Source organism: Copadichromis virginalis, linkage group LG13 (assembly GCF_057382275.1).
Source record: "Copadichromis virginalis isolate Kocher_CV1m ecotype Utaka linkage group LG13, C_Virginalis_male_GT1.1, whole genome shotgun sequence".
Classification (NCBI taxonomy): Eukaryota; Metazoa; Chordata; class Actinopteri; order Cichliformes; family Cichlidae; genus Copadichromis; species Copadichromis virginalis.
In genome coordinates this window covers 13359041-13372621 of record NC_140630.1, presented here as the reverse complement: position 1 = coordinate 13372621, position 13581 = coordinate 13359041, and the positions used below count along the sequence as shown (strand labels likewise).

The window sequence follows — 13581 nt, the reverse complement described above, 5'->3', positions numbered from 1 at the left end:
TAAGGAGCCAGGCCAGCAGAGGGTAAAGAGGTGGGCTTTTGGCATTGACGAGGTTCTCAAAGATCCTGTTGGGAGAGAGCAGTTCCTAAAGTTCCTGGAGTCTGAGTTCAGCTCAGAGAATCTCAGGTACATCATGAAAAAGTTCTTTCTATAGAGCAGCATGCCCATATACAGTACATGCATTATACCAGTATTGCACTGTCTACCATATTACATTAGAAATGTCCTCATCTTAGCTGAAATATTAATATAAATATAAAATATATTAACATGTTTGACTGGATGTTAAAGCACTTTGTATCACAGCCAACCATGAGTAAAAAATATTAAACAGCTGCTTTACCACCGTTGCTCTGCATTCAGTGAAACATTTATAGCATCTGTCTATAACTATCCAAAATTTAGATATGGTTGTCATCCAAGGGCAGCTACTTTACTTAAAGATCAACAGTTGTGGAAGGAGTACTAAGAAAATACAAAAAGATAATAATGCATCAGCAGATCAGTGTAGCTGGTTGAGATAGATTTTATTTTAACAATGATAAAAATATATCATTTGGAATTTAATCAAAGTTTGTTATAATTTATAAAATGAACCGGTGCTTGATATTGAGTCTAAATCTCCAAAGCAACCAGAAACTACTTCTGTGAAAAGAAATGTTTTGACTCTGCAGTGTAGCCTAGTATAAAAATAATAATACCTCAAAAACACACTTTAGTAGGTATAACCTAATCGCTTAAGCGCTCATAAACTCAAACATGTGATGAGCCATTCACAAGACAACAACTTAAGGTATGTACACACTGCTGATTGGAATTCAGAAAAATATGTGATTTAAGTGCCTTTGAAGGTGGTGTGGTTGTTGGGACCAGACAGGCTGGTCTGAGTATTTCACAAACTGTTGATTTTCCTGCACAGCCATCTGTAGGGTTTACGAAGAGTGGCCTGAAAAAGAAAAAAAATCCAGTGAGCCAAAGGTTAAGATTTGTTTGTTGATGCCACAGGTCTGGGGAGAATGGCCACACTGATTCCACAGAAAAAGAAAGGAACAGTAACTCAAATACTCACTTGTTATAACCAAATTACGCAGCAAATGGGCAGCAACATCAGAGGACCACACCGGCTGCCCTTCCTGTCAGCTAAGAACAGGAAACTGAGATTACATATCAAACAGGCTGACCAAAATTGCACAGTAGAAGATTGGAAAAATATTCTCTGGTTTGATAAGAATAAGGTGTAAACAATATGAAAGTGTGAATTCATCCTGCCTTGCACGCTGTGTTGCGGGAGTATTTTCTTGGCACACTTTGGCCCCCTTAGTATCAATTGATCATTGTTTAAAACTACAGCTGACCTGACTGTCATGGCCATCCCTTTATGACCACAGCACACCCATCTTCTGATGGCTGCTGCCAGCAGGATAACGCACCATGTGACAAAACTAAAATGACCTCAAAGTGGTTTCTTGAACTCAGTCAGCCTCCTGAGTCACCAGGTCACAATTCAACAGAGCACCTTTGGGATGTGACTGAATGGGAGATTCACGTCATGAATGTGCAGCCGACAAATCTGTAGGAATGTTTTGATGCTATCATGTCAATATAGACCAAAATCTCTGAGATATGTTGTCAGCACTGTGTTGAATCTGTGCCACAAACTGTTAAGCCAGCTGTAAAGGTAAAACATGTAGGTTGGGCCTAGTCTGAACTCATGATCCCACTCCATACAATGGGAATATATGAATAAATTTGCTGCCATGAGTGACGGTTGAGAATGCTCTCCTTCTCTAGCTGCACATACATTAAAAGCAATATGAAACACAGGAATCACAAAGTACATGTCAATATGATTATCCTGAGATGAATCTTTCTTTGATGGTAGACATGATCAACAACGACTTGAGTGGCTTTTTACTAGGTGTACAAATGACTCATAATAATAGGTGCATTTTCATATCAGCAGCAACATGTTGTTACTGTGATTGCTATTACTGGAGTCAATACTTCTTCCCCTGTGTAAGGCATTTTGGAGAGTAATTATAAAATGTGTATAGTAATGGTAATGTTTTCAAAGCAGGGATAGCTGGTGGGTGCATCACTTAAAATATGCACACTGTCACAGTGGGCAGAATATCAGAGCCACGTACAAGCAGCTAAATGTAGTGTAATTGTGTGCAGAGTGGCTCCTTTGCTCCCTACATGCTTGATTTGTTGCTGCCCAAAGTTAATAATTAGGTCAGTTTAATTAAACTCTCAGTTTTTACTCTCCTGGAAATTAACACGTCCACCACTAGCAAGCACGCAAGCACTGTCATTCATAAATATTTTAACCTCTATCCACCTGGGGTTTTTAAATTAAAATGGTTTCCTGCTGATATAATTTCCACTTTTACAATCTGTCTCTGTTGAAGTCTCCCCGGAAAGTTCAGAAATCCATTATAGTCCAGTCACATTCCTTAACACGTGTTACATTTTCTTTCTTTTGTGTGATGACAGAATGATGGAGCAAATTCATTAATATAAAAGGTAAAAACTGGAAAAGGGGTGCCCTCAAAGGAATTACCAACTTATTATTGAAGATGATTTTTTTAAACTAATGCCTAGATACCAAAAGCTGCAGATGTCATGGTTTTAATCATCTGACAACCTAGTGCACATTACGCCAAATTAGGGTCTCGAGTTAAAATACCATTTGACTCCACATGAGCATTTGGTCAGCTGAGTTGCATACTCATCTGCTTCTATTGCAAACAATGACTTTCTGAGACGGTCCAATGACACATTTTTAAATTACCCCAAGGATGATTTCTTGCCCTGTATTCCTTAATTCATAACTCAGTAATACTTTAAAAAAAAGCAAACAAATAAGTAAAAAATTGTCACTGCATATCTGACGAAATACACACTGATACAAACCGATCTATCACAAGCTAATATCTGCCAATAGTCCAATAAAACAAAATTAGTTGACCAGGCTCAGTTGTCCGCGGTCACAACGGACAGCATGCAAAATTAGTCCATTGTGGAATTGATGTGGACTGCGAGTAATTATCCCTTCATTGGTTTGAAGTAGTTGTGACTTTGGTTTGCAGATTCTGGCTAGCAGTCCAGGAACTAAAGAAGCGTCCAATTAGAGAAGTTCCAACCAGAGTCCAGGAGATCTGGCAAGAGTTTTTGGCCCCAGGGGCACCCAGTGCCATCAATGTGGATTCAAAGAGCTACGACAAAACCACCCAGAATGTCAAAGATCCTGGACGCTACGCCTTCGAGGATGCACAGGTGAATGGTTGCCCAAAAGGAAATGATGAAGAGATGTTAAATAATAGCCACGGCTGTTTAGTTTGTGTTGCACAATGTAGAGAGGAATAGGAACATTCAGCCTGTCACTGGGACTTGGACAGTGATCAAACTAGTGCTGAGTGTACCTGACAGACCAATGAGATATTTACTCTTAGCAGTTTACAAACCACAGTCTTGGGGATCAGTGAAAGATTTTTTTTGATTTGGTTTTAGTACAAGTGTTATTTGTGTCTGACTTCATACTCGTGCTTTTGTTCATCATTCTCACATTATGTGTTTCTTCACCAGGAACACATCTACAAGTTGATGAAGAGTGATTCTTACAGCCGTTTCATCCGTTCCAGTGCCTACCAGGAATTACTACAGGCCAAGAAGAAGGTAACAAAATCAAATAAACCATAAAGCTTGGCTAAAAACATTTGATAAATTAGTTAGTGAGAAAATAAGATGAGAGAAGTACATGTAGATGACATTACGTGACACTCTATTTGGATTTGAACTGACTCTGCTGACTTGCTGATGCTGAAATAAGCCCTTCTAGCAACCAAAGTCACACCTTTTCAAAGTCTGTTAAATTACATTTTATCCCATTCCCAGTAATCCCCTTGCATAAAAACAAGTCTGCAACTTGCTTTTACACTTACCTGTAGTATCATACAGTGTATTCTGCTACAGGAGTAATGTTGATATTTATTTGTTCACTAAGGGACAAAAATCAAGAAATTGACAATTATATTGTTATTGACTTATCACAGTAAAGTTAACTCAGCAGCAGACAGATTTGGAACAATACAGGAATCACAGTGGATTTGGATTTCCCATGCCTTATTGCTTTAGCAGCCTGGTGCATTTCAGACTCCAAGTAGCTTCTTGAAATTACATATTTGTTTTTAGACAAAATGATGTTAAATTCAGTTGTTAAGTCTATGTCTCCCAAACCAAAGTGCAAACCAGTTCAAACCAAAAAAAGTTGCAAATAAAATCGGACCGCTGCAAACAATAACAGGCAAAGCGGATTTGTACAATATATTAATGGAGTCTCTTTCAGGTGTATTTGATGGAGGAGCTGATCAGGACTCTTGTCAGGCTTGTAGAAACTCTTATGAATACAGAAAAATGGGATGTCATACCATGCAGAATATTTCAGCATTACACAAGCGCATCCACGTGGTTAAAAACCTACCCTGTCTCACACCTCCTACTCTTTATCAGCCCATCTATCTGGCAAATAAAATTTCAGTATTGTATTAATGTTTTTTTTTTTAAAAGAAAAAACTGTTAAACCTACATCAATTTTGGGGCGTATGTTGTGTTAGTTCTTCTTTTTGATTGACTATGATGTGAAAGTAGTATGTTTTACATGATGGCAGAATATTCTTTTTTATGCCAGCTAAAATTAAACGAAGCCTGCATATTTTGTTGATCTAGCGATTCTTACATATGTGTAATTTGTTTAGTGACCTATGAATCCACAAACTAAAGTCACCTCAAATATGTGTTTTTTTTTTGTCTCAACAGAAAAGTAAGAACTTATTCTGAAGGGTCTTACTCCCAGGTAATGTCCAATGATACCATATCATCTTCATGTACTACATTTGGTTGTTGTTATTTAATTCTTGTCAGCATGTTGTGATTGCTACTCTACTTAAATGTTGTGCTAAATTCTACCATTGAATGTAATACAAAATGTGCAATTCCTGCACTAAGTGTGTTGTTAAAATACTGTGTATTTCTTCTTCCCTTCTTCCACCTTATTCCCTATTTTCATTCTTTTCTGTCTTCTTATCTCTTCTCCCAGCGCAGGGGAAACCACTGGCATCCAAGAGGTTGACCAGTTGTGTGCCATCATGCTAAAATCAATGCCAACTCTCTCTCTCTCTCTCTCTCTGGGACATGGAGAGGGGAACCATTTCATCTCTTCATCCTCATTGTCTGTCATCTGCTCTTGGCCCAGCCGGATGATGAGCCAAGCCTTCTGTTCATCTGTTGTCCACAGGATGTTGCATGTCCATGGAGGGGATGTTCCTTCTTCTCTCTCCACTTTCAATACCTGATATATTTCCAGTATTCTCAGAAAGGAGGCACTGCTGGACTTGAGGGGACACTGACAGACAGTCAAGATGAAAAAATAAAAAAATGACACTGAAGAAAGTTATACCCAGTGTTCCAGTTCTTTCCATCATAAATGCTGGATCGGAACCTCCCTCCTGTCTCTCACTTCCAGCTGAAACAAATGATGTCAGAGAGAAAAAAAAACAAAAAACAAAAGAAAAAAATGTAGAAAAATATAAAATGACAGCTTAAACTGATAAATCTAACCAATGTCATTGCTTTACATGATCTGAGATCACAGATACTTTGTCACGCTATGGGAAGTGTTGTGCAGAATGAATATACAATATATATATACATATATATATTATGATTAATATTATTATTTATGGTGCATTTATTTTTGCTTTGCATTATTTTATTGCACTACAAATAACTAGCACATATGATTTTCATTGCTCCTGTAAAGTCACATTCAGATTTACATAAAAAAATGCTGTCTCCTGTCTTGCGTAGAACATAATTCTTTGTTATTCTCTCCTGCATTTATTTTTATACCATATTTAAAGACACTTTTACTTACTTGTATTATTAAAGTTGGCCCTCTATCTGTTAATATGGCCTAGGTCTGATTTTTTCTTTTCCTGTATACACACAATTTTAGAATTAAATATTCATTCATTCAAATATTCATCAGTTTTAATATAATCCAACGGGTTTATGCACTTTTGTTTTCTGCCACTAGATGGGGGTAAACTATTTCCCATCGGTTAAAAAAAACAACAGTTTTCAACACAGATCAGCAAAATGAGCTACGGTACTCTGCAGACAAATGGAGTTTTGTCATGCAAAAGTGTCATCATCCTCCGGTTTGCTGAAAGGGTTATTGTTCAAACTCTGCCCATCTGAGGTTTTGCACGGTCTGTTGATGTTTCAGCTCTTTGATGGCAGAAGTGACAGTCAGAGTTTTCAGTCTTTGTGCCCAGTGGTCAGCATAGCCAGAGCCGCAAAAGAGACAAACATCATTGTCTCGGTTGCATCAAGGAATGTGAACCGTGGCATTTTTTTTTTCAAAGCATGCTGTTAGTGCATGCACAGATGATTTATGGATTGGAGGTTACGGGTTTCGTTTTGATGTGGTGATTTGCCAATAAGAAAGGATAATTTAGGGGGTTTTAGGCAACCATTGTTTCTCTTATCCACTTTCCAAATCTCATCCACTTCCTTAAAAGTAAAGTGCCATTAACTGTCAAATTCAAGGTGAGGAAATGAAAACTTACGATGGAAAAATAAGATAAGGCAAAATCTGTCATCTTAGATTTGCCTATTATGGATGAGTAGGGATTCATATATAAATATATATATATATATTCAGAATATTAAAGGCCAGACAGAAATAAACAGCCTGTCTCTCCTAGATGTAAGTGAAAGAAATGAAGCTTGATTTGATTCACACAATAGCAAGGACCAATAGGAAAAACCCTCCCATTCTTGAGGAGGGAAAGGGGTGGTGGGGATTCAAACTAAGGCAGGCTTTACAGTGACTCAAACACGCTCAAAGACAGACTGCAGACAGTCTCCACGACACTAAGATATGGGCTTACTGTGACTGCAGTCTGGAGCTTATTTTCTTAATCTAAAAGCCAAAAAGAGAACATTAGACTCAGAGAGAAAGACGTTGCCCAAGAGGATGGGAAACTGAGCACGTCCCAAACTTTAAGAAGGGAAGAAGAGGAGCAAGAACAAGCCTGAGGATACCGCAGATTATGTTGCCATGGAAACCGAAACTTGGAAGCGGACGCAAGGACCACTGAAGGTGGACGATCTCCCTTGAATGCATCGTCGACACATCACTGTCCCGCTGCACACATAAAAAGGTATGCGAACCATACATTACATTTCGATAGCACTGACTTTATACCATATTGAATGCCTCAAGACTCAAAAAAGCGCTTCAGCAGATGATTTTACATATAATCTTTCATAACGCATGGCTTGCACTAATTTGAAATTATTAACATTAAGTTCAAGAAAGTTTTCGATATTAGATAATACACACGGGCAGCTATGGTATCCCATTGTAATGTCCGTTTTACACGGAAATATAATGATACGTTATTTAAAGGCGCACAGCTTTGCAGCACATAAGAGGAAATGTGACCGTGTACGTGAACGCGCCATGTAGTCTAGCGTTTGGATTTCCCAGAGAGAAGAGAAACTGTCTGAGTGCTGGTTCATCATATCCCACGTGAGTTTCTGACTGACTGACTCAGTGCGTCTCTGAGTGACTAAGTGCAGAACCATGTAATTGGAACGGCGGTAGTTGTACAGCTATTTAGTATAATGTCCCAGCACTGATGGTTTGATTCCCACTGGGGCCACCCATTGTAAAAATATACACCTTCAAGGCGTTGAAAGGTGTTCTGGATAAAAGTGTCTGCTAAATTACTATAATTAGTGGCTGGAGGTTCCAAGTAATTAGTGTTGTGAGTGAGAGAATTAGTGAGTGATGACAGCCTGTTGTACTTTTCTTCTTAGTGAGCTTAAGAGGCAGTTTAGCCTTTCCAGTGAATATGAGACTGAGACATAATGATCTTAATGAACACTATGTGTAGTAAGACCATTTATGTTACTACAATAGCCTGTGGGTGCTGAATAATCTCTACTCTTTTCTTTTCCTCCCTGTTCAGTTGCACAAGTTTATATTCCCTTACGTGTTCTCTTTGTGTTGTGTGCGCTGATACCTCTCCAAGTTGGTTTGAGAACATATGTGTGCATGTGTGTGCGTGTCCCTACAGTATGCGTGCGGGGAATGGTGGGGAGTTTGCCTTCTGATCCTGCTTACGGCTCTGGTGACTGCACCACCTTGTACAATCTGCTCTGATGTCAAAGAGGATTTAGCACACAGACACATTGTAATTTCTTAAGCAACAGAAACCACGTCATTGTGAGTCTCTGGAGATAGTAGCACTGGCATTTGATAGCAAACTTTAGTAACACGGTTAACGTGTCAAGTTTGCACTTATTATATGTAAACAGGAACTTCCCGCTGATGCTGAGGAACGTGAATTAAAACTGTGGAGTAAAACTGCAGTTTTGGCCTGTTGTGGCACATTTTTCAGTTGAAAGCAAACTTTGATATGCCAACAAATCATGAGAGTCTTCAAGAGTAACCATCCTATTACACAGTGGCCTTCTGGTGTAGCAGGCCACAGTAACTCACCAAACATTGCTCAAAGTCAGAGAACTTACATCCTAGTGAAGATCCTAAAGTGGTGCTCATTGGATAAAGAATACTTTTATTTCATATATCATAAAAATATAATAAAGTTTTCCAGCTTGAAATACCTTAAACAAGCTGACACAGATTATAAATGTAAGAATGTGAAACAAAGCTATTAAAGAGGAAACAAAAGGAGAAAAACATTTTGTTTAAGTGTAAATGGAAGGTGGTGTTAATCGCTGTAGCTTATAACGTCTGCAGTGACAACTAGTGTACTATCACAGGATTTCTAATTGGCCTTCATCCCCACTAAAGCACTTTATGTTGCTGAGGCGAAGAAGTTGTCTTACATTCTTGCCAGTACTTAGCTTGGAAAGCATTATATCTGGGCTGCTAGTCATTATCAAGACGGATTGTGGTGACAAATGGCTACCCGAACTGCCTAAAGCGGCTTCCTGGCGATGTTGGCGTTAGACACATTTACACAGCAAAGCCCCTAAAAAGAGCCCCCCAACCCCCAGCTGTTAATGAACCAACAGTGAAGCGTAGTTTGGGAAAATGCAATCCGCAAATGCAGATAATGACATGGTTCCTCTTTGTGTAATTGGCTCCGAGTGAAAACATTTAATTTACCTCTCTTTCCCTTTTTCTCTCTCTCTCTTTGCATCCTGTGTATGTGCGTTTGACTCTGTATGTGTGTCTCTGTGTGTGTGATTACACACACATGTGTGGCCACACATGGGTGCATATGCGTGCGCGTGTGCGTGTGTGGCTACCCGTGTGTGTTTGAGGTTTGAGCTGCACGGTGAATTAAATGCAGTTCTACTGTAATTAACTGCACTTACCAGTCTATGTATGAGACTTTCTGACGCACCAATAATTGAGGCATCAGGTTTTGTTTGTTTTAACCTGCCTTTGAAGACGTGCTGGGAAGATGTTTCGCATGGTTTAGTGGAAGTACATCTGTGTGTACAAATTTGAAAGCCTTGGAAAGGATTCTCCTTTCTTCATTCAATTATTTAACAACTGGATATTTGAAATCTTCAGATATTTAGCTGCCAGGCTGGCGATTTTCATGAATAATTTTGTTTTTCATTTGACTTCAAGATTTGAAAAAAAAGGCCCATTGTTATCCAGACAGAAAACATTACCATGGTATTATCATGCCATTCTGAAAAACAAAACATAACAAGTTCCCACTGATGATAATAGCTGTTTTCCAAAAAGCTTGTGTCTAGCTCAGCAGTCTCTCTGGTATTTGTGTCTGGCATTTGTAATTTCATTAGAGGTTTGAATTTTGGAACCAAGGTCTGCCACAGTTCAGTGAAGCATATTCAAAGTATTTGTGGTTCTGGTAAAACATAAAGCTGTGTTTGTGGACAATATTAGTGTTTAGCAGACACAAAGATTGTGCTCAGTTCTGTCCCAGCATTAACACTCAAAACCACAGTCGCCTCCTGCCTCTAGGACTGTGTGATGATCGGTGCTGTGTGTCCAAGAATAAAAATCACAAGAGTGACAAAAAAAGAAAGAAAAAGCTCACAAGGAGGGATGAAGTTATATTTTTCATGAACCCCAAGTAGTGTTGGTTTTGTTTCCCGGTGTGTCATGAGTCCAGAAACCCCAACGAGTCTGCAACCCCCTCTCCCCCCCCCCATCTTCTATCCCCAACCACTAACCATCTACCTCAGACTCCCCCAAAAGCCCCTGAATCGTTACCCCAAAACCACAATTTGTCTTGCAGAGAGATTGATGGGTATAGCTCAGCAGGGCCACTACTCTAACACCAGCTGAGTTTGGGGGTGGAGAGGAAGCGCAGTTGCTGACTGTATAGGTCATTTGTCATGCCCTGTGTACACAGTCAGTCAGGTCATCCCTCCCCAGCCCCAAGAGCTATCCAGACTGTAGATCACTGGAGTCACATGGCGCTACATAAGAAAATGATAGAGGGAAAATGGGAAAACAAGAGCCTGGACACAAAAGCAGAGCATGTGACCCTGATCAGGGGTTTGTGCACTTCAACTCCCAGTCAGCAGGAATAAGATGGAGCAGGTAAAGACAAATGAGACTGTCCTTAAGTGGAAGGTAGTTCACTAAAAGATGAAGTGGGGTCAATATTCTCTGATAGAGCAGGTGGGGGAAAGACAGTGGGATTGTTTACTTTAGTTATTCTAACCTTATGGTGGGTGAGCGTAGGGGAGTATATATATGGTCTGTATGTGTGCAAAAATGTACATCTCTAGAAGAACCACAGACATTATTTGGATGTCCAGTTCCCGATTTGGATATGATTTAGGTGCCAAAATCATAATTTCCTGTGTAAGAACTGGCTTAAATGTGTGTCATCTGGACACACATTGTTACTTCAGCCATATAATTGATCTAGTTCCTTAGCAGACTGTACACAGATGTCTTAAGAAAAAAGCAAAGCAAACCCAAACTATAACAAAAAAAAAACCCTTTAAAAAATTCATCAGATTAGATTTGAACAAGAAAAAAATTAACAGTACACTCCATTTTCTGTGCTTAACTAACTGCAACGTATGGCTTTATTTATTTTTTAATAAAAAAAAAAATTCATACTTTATATCTGGTAGATGGACTAACAGCTGCTGTCTAGCTTATGGCAAGTGCTGCTGGGACAGTGATATACAGACTCGAGTGCTCATGCTGCTCAGACAGAGCTGCCATGACCTCAGGGTCAAGGGCAGAAAAAAACAAGGCAAAAAACAAAGTGGATTATGATAAAGTAATTTGTTCCATGTCAGAGTGAGTTGCAGGTTCAGGAAAGGAACAAAGAGAACATACGAGCAGAGCAAAGAAGAGTCTGCGAATAGTAGCAGCCAATGGCCTTGAGGCCGTTTGGTTCTCTGTCAGAATTTCTAAGTTGGTGTCATGCAATGCTTGTCAAGAGCAACATCTGCTGAAAAGATGCTTGAGTGATGGTCAAAAATGTGCTGGCGCAAATACTGACAGCTTGCACACGGGCGCGTACTCCGTTTTGACTCAAAGAGGAATCATTTCTCCAGATCATACCATCTCTATGGTGCTGGCATTGTACAAAAGGCACTGGTGATTATGGACAATATAGGCCCATAATCACTCTCACTTTAGTTTTCTTCACGTATATCACCAAAGAGTAGATGAGTGAACTGTACGGCTCTCCGACTCTTTCCCTAATAACATGCAGATGGGCCTCTCTAATGCCTGTTTACATATCTGCGGCATAGTTCATGACTAAAGTAAGCAAAGCCCTAATTATTTTACCCAGCGACGGGACCAATAAAATCAACTTCCCCTTCTCGTTATGGGTGTTTAAGTGTATCCTTTGATGGCAGGGCTTTATTTATTTTTGGAAGAGTTGCGTAGCCGAGAGGAAAGCAAATAGAAGTAATGACACAGAGATGCTGACAAATGGGGGCCCTGGTGATGGATTCATTTCCTCAATGATGCCTGGAAGGCTAAACTGCAAAGGTGGCTCAACAGGAAAGAGCATTCTCACAGTTGCAAGCATAATTGGCAACATTAGTATCATGTAAGCATTTGTGTGACTGTCATGTTTCATCTCATACTACCTAAACGTGTTACACCAGCTTTAGTGTAAATGTCCAGATTCTGTTTGTGCAGATGTCTTTCTCCGTCTATTCGCTACATTGTATAGTAATGTATCTCTCTTTGCAGAATGCTGTGGAGAATAACTATCCCTGTCATACTGGCTGGGGTGCTCTGCATCACTGCAGAGACCAAAAAGTCCCGTCCTCAGGGAGCCATCCCATCTCCATACAAGTCCAAAGGAAACCTGTCTGCGGACCGTCACCATCGATTGCTTCAGCAGAAACCAGAGGTGCTATCCTCTAGCCGGGAAGCCTTGGTTGTGACAGAGCGCCGTTACCTCCGCAGAGACTGGTGCAAGACCCAACCTCTTCGTCAGACAATCAGTGAGGAGGGCTGCCGCAGCCGCACTGTGGTCAACCGTTTTTGCTATGGCCAGTGTAACTCATTCTACATACCACGGCATATGGGTCCAAGCTCGAGTCAGGGACAGAGTCGAGGCCAAACCTCAGGCTCGGGAAGAAAAAACCACAACAAAGCCCAGGAGCCATTTCAGTCCTGCTCCTTCTGTAGGCCACATCGCATCACACAGCTCACAGTGCAGCTAGACTGCCCAGACCTGCAGCCCCCTTTCAGACACCGCAAGGTGCAGAGAGTCAAACAGTGTCGCTGCATGTCTGTGGATGTGAGCGGCCATGGGAAACTGTGAAGGGGGACTTAAAGGTCTTTCGAATTTGGAATGACATCATTTATGTGCTGTCAGAGGCAGAAATTCACAAACTTAGCCAAACAAGGACTGGCTTCAAGAGGAACTGTTCTGCATCGTGTTGTACAAAGAATGGCTTGTCTTGCAACAAAATGAAACATGGAACTAGAAATACACAAAAGCTCAACAATGATTTAATTAGAGAGTAGCAGCCATGTTCATATGCCAGTGACGTTAAAAAGGAAAAAAAAAAAAAGAATAAATCAAGTGGCTGTGTAGAGACAGTGATAATAAAGCTGTTGGTGTTTAACAATGGACATTTTTTTAGTTGTAGCATTTCAAAAATATCACATCTACCTAAAGGAGTCAAGAAAGTACCTCTTAAAAATGACAGAACATTATGGACACTGAGGATGGCCAAGCAAAAGGAAGTGCATTAAAGTAATGTCCAACTGTATAATTAGTGCAACCAATTAAAACAGTCTTTGTAAAATGTGTATCTATAGGTGGTTCTACAATCTTAGACAGCTTGTCAGTATCTTTTTTGTTGTCGTGTTTCACAAGTATTCTGTTACCCTTTTTGTTTTGTATTAACATGATGATGTCAAAGAAAAGATGAAACAATTCACACCATCCACCTGCTTGGATACAAACCTGATTGTATACTGTACATTTTCCACAAATATACTAGCCAGGAGACAAAAAATAAAGAAAAAAAAAACTGCAGCATGTGTAATGGAGTTGCAAT

At 39.9% G+C, this 13581-nt stretch overlaps 2 protein-coding genes across 3 annotated transcripts in view; both read left to right on the top strand.

Annotated features, from left to right (window-relative positions):
• The window catches only part of rgs7a (regulator of G protein signaling 7a), a 56723-nt gene extending 50755 nt beyond the window's left edge, over positions 1 to 5968 (top strand). Inside the window, exons 14-18 of one of the 2 annotated variants that reach the window (XM_085477378.1) lie at positions 1 to 126; positions 3093 to 3279; positions 3589 to 3678; positions 4819 to 4855; positions 5104 to 5968. In XM_085477378.1, the coding sequence (XP_085333504.1) occupies positions 1 to 126; positions 3093 to 3279; positions 3589 to 3678; positions 4819 to 4839 (424 nt within the window). In that variant the 3' untranslated portion in view covers positions 4840 to 4855; positions 5104 to 5968. Of the gene's footprint in view, positions 127 to 3092; positions 3280 to 3588; positions 3679 to 4818; positions 4856 to 5098 lie in introns of both variants that reach the window. The other variant, XM_085477377.1, reaches the window with a different exon arrangement.
• A 905-nt stretch (positions 5969 to 6873) lies between these two features.
• grem2a (gremlin 2, DAN family BMP antagonist a) lies at positions 6874 to 13559 on the top strand. Its single transcript, XM_085477376.1, has 2 exons — positions 6874 to 7229; positions 12257 to 13559. Exon 2 carries the CDS (start codon positions 12258 to 12260, stop codon positions 12834 to 12836), a length of 579 nt encoding a protein of 192 aa, XP_085333502.1. The 5' UTR covers positions 6874 to 7229; position 12257; the 3' UTR covers positions 12837 to 13559.
• Positions 13560 to 13581: the final 22 nt, after the last annotated feature.

Bases quoted from the DNA above. Each gene is read 5' to 3' on its own strand.
- grem2a (XM_085477376.1), top strand. From the start codon at position 12,258: ATGCTGTGGAGAATAACTATCCCTGTCATACTGGCTGGGGTGCTCTGC.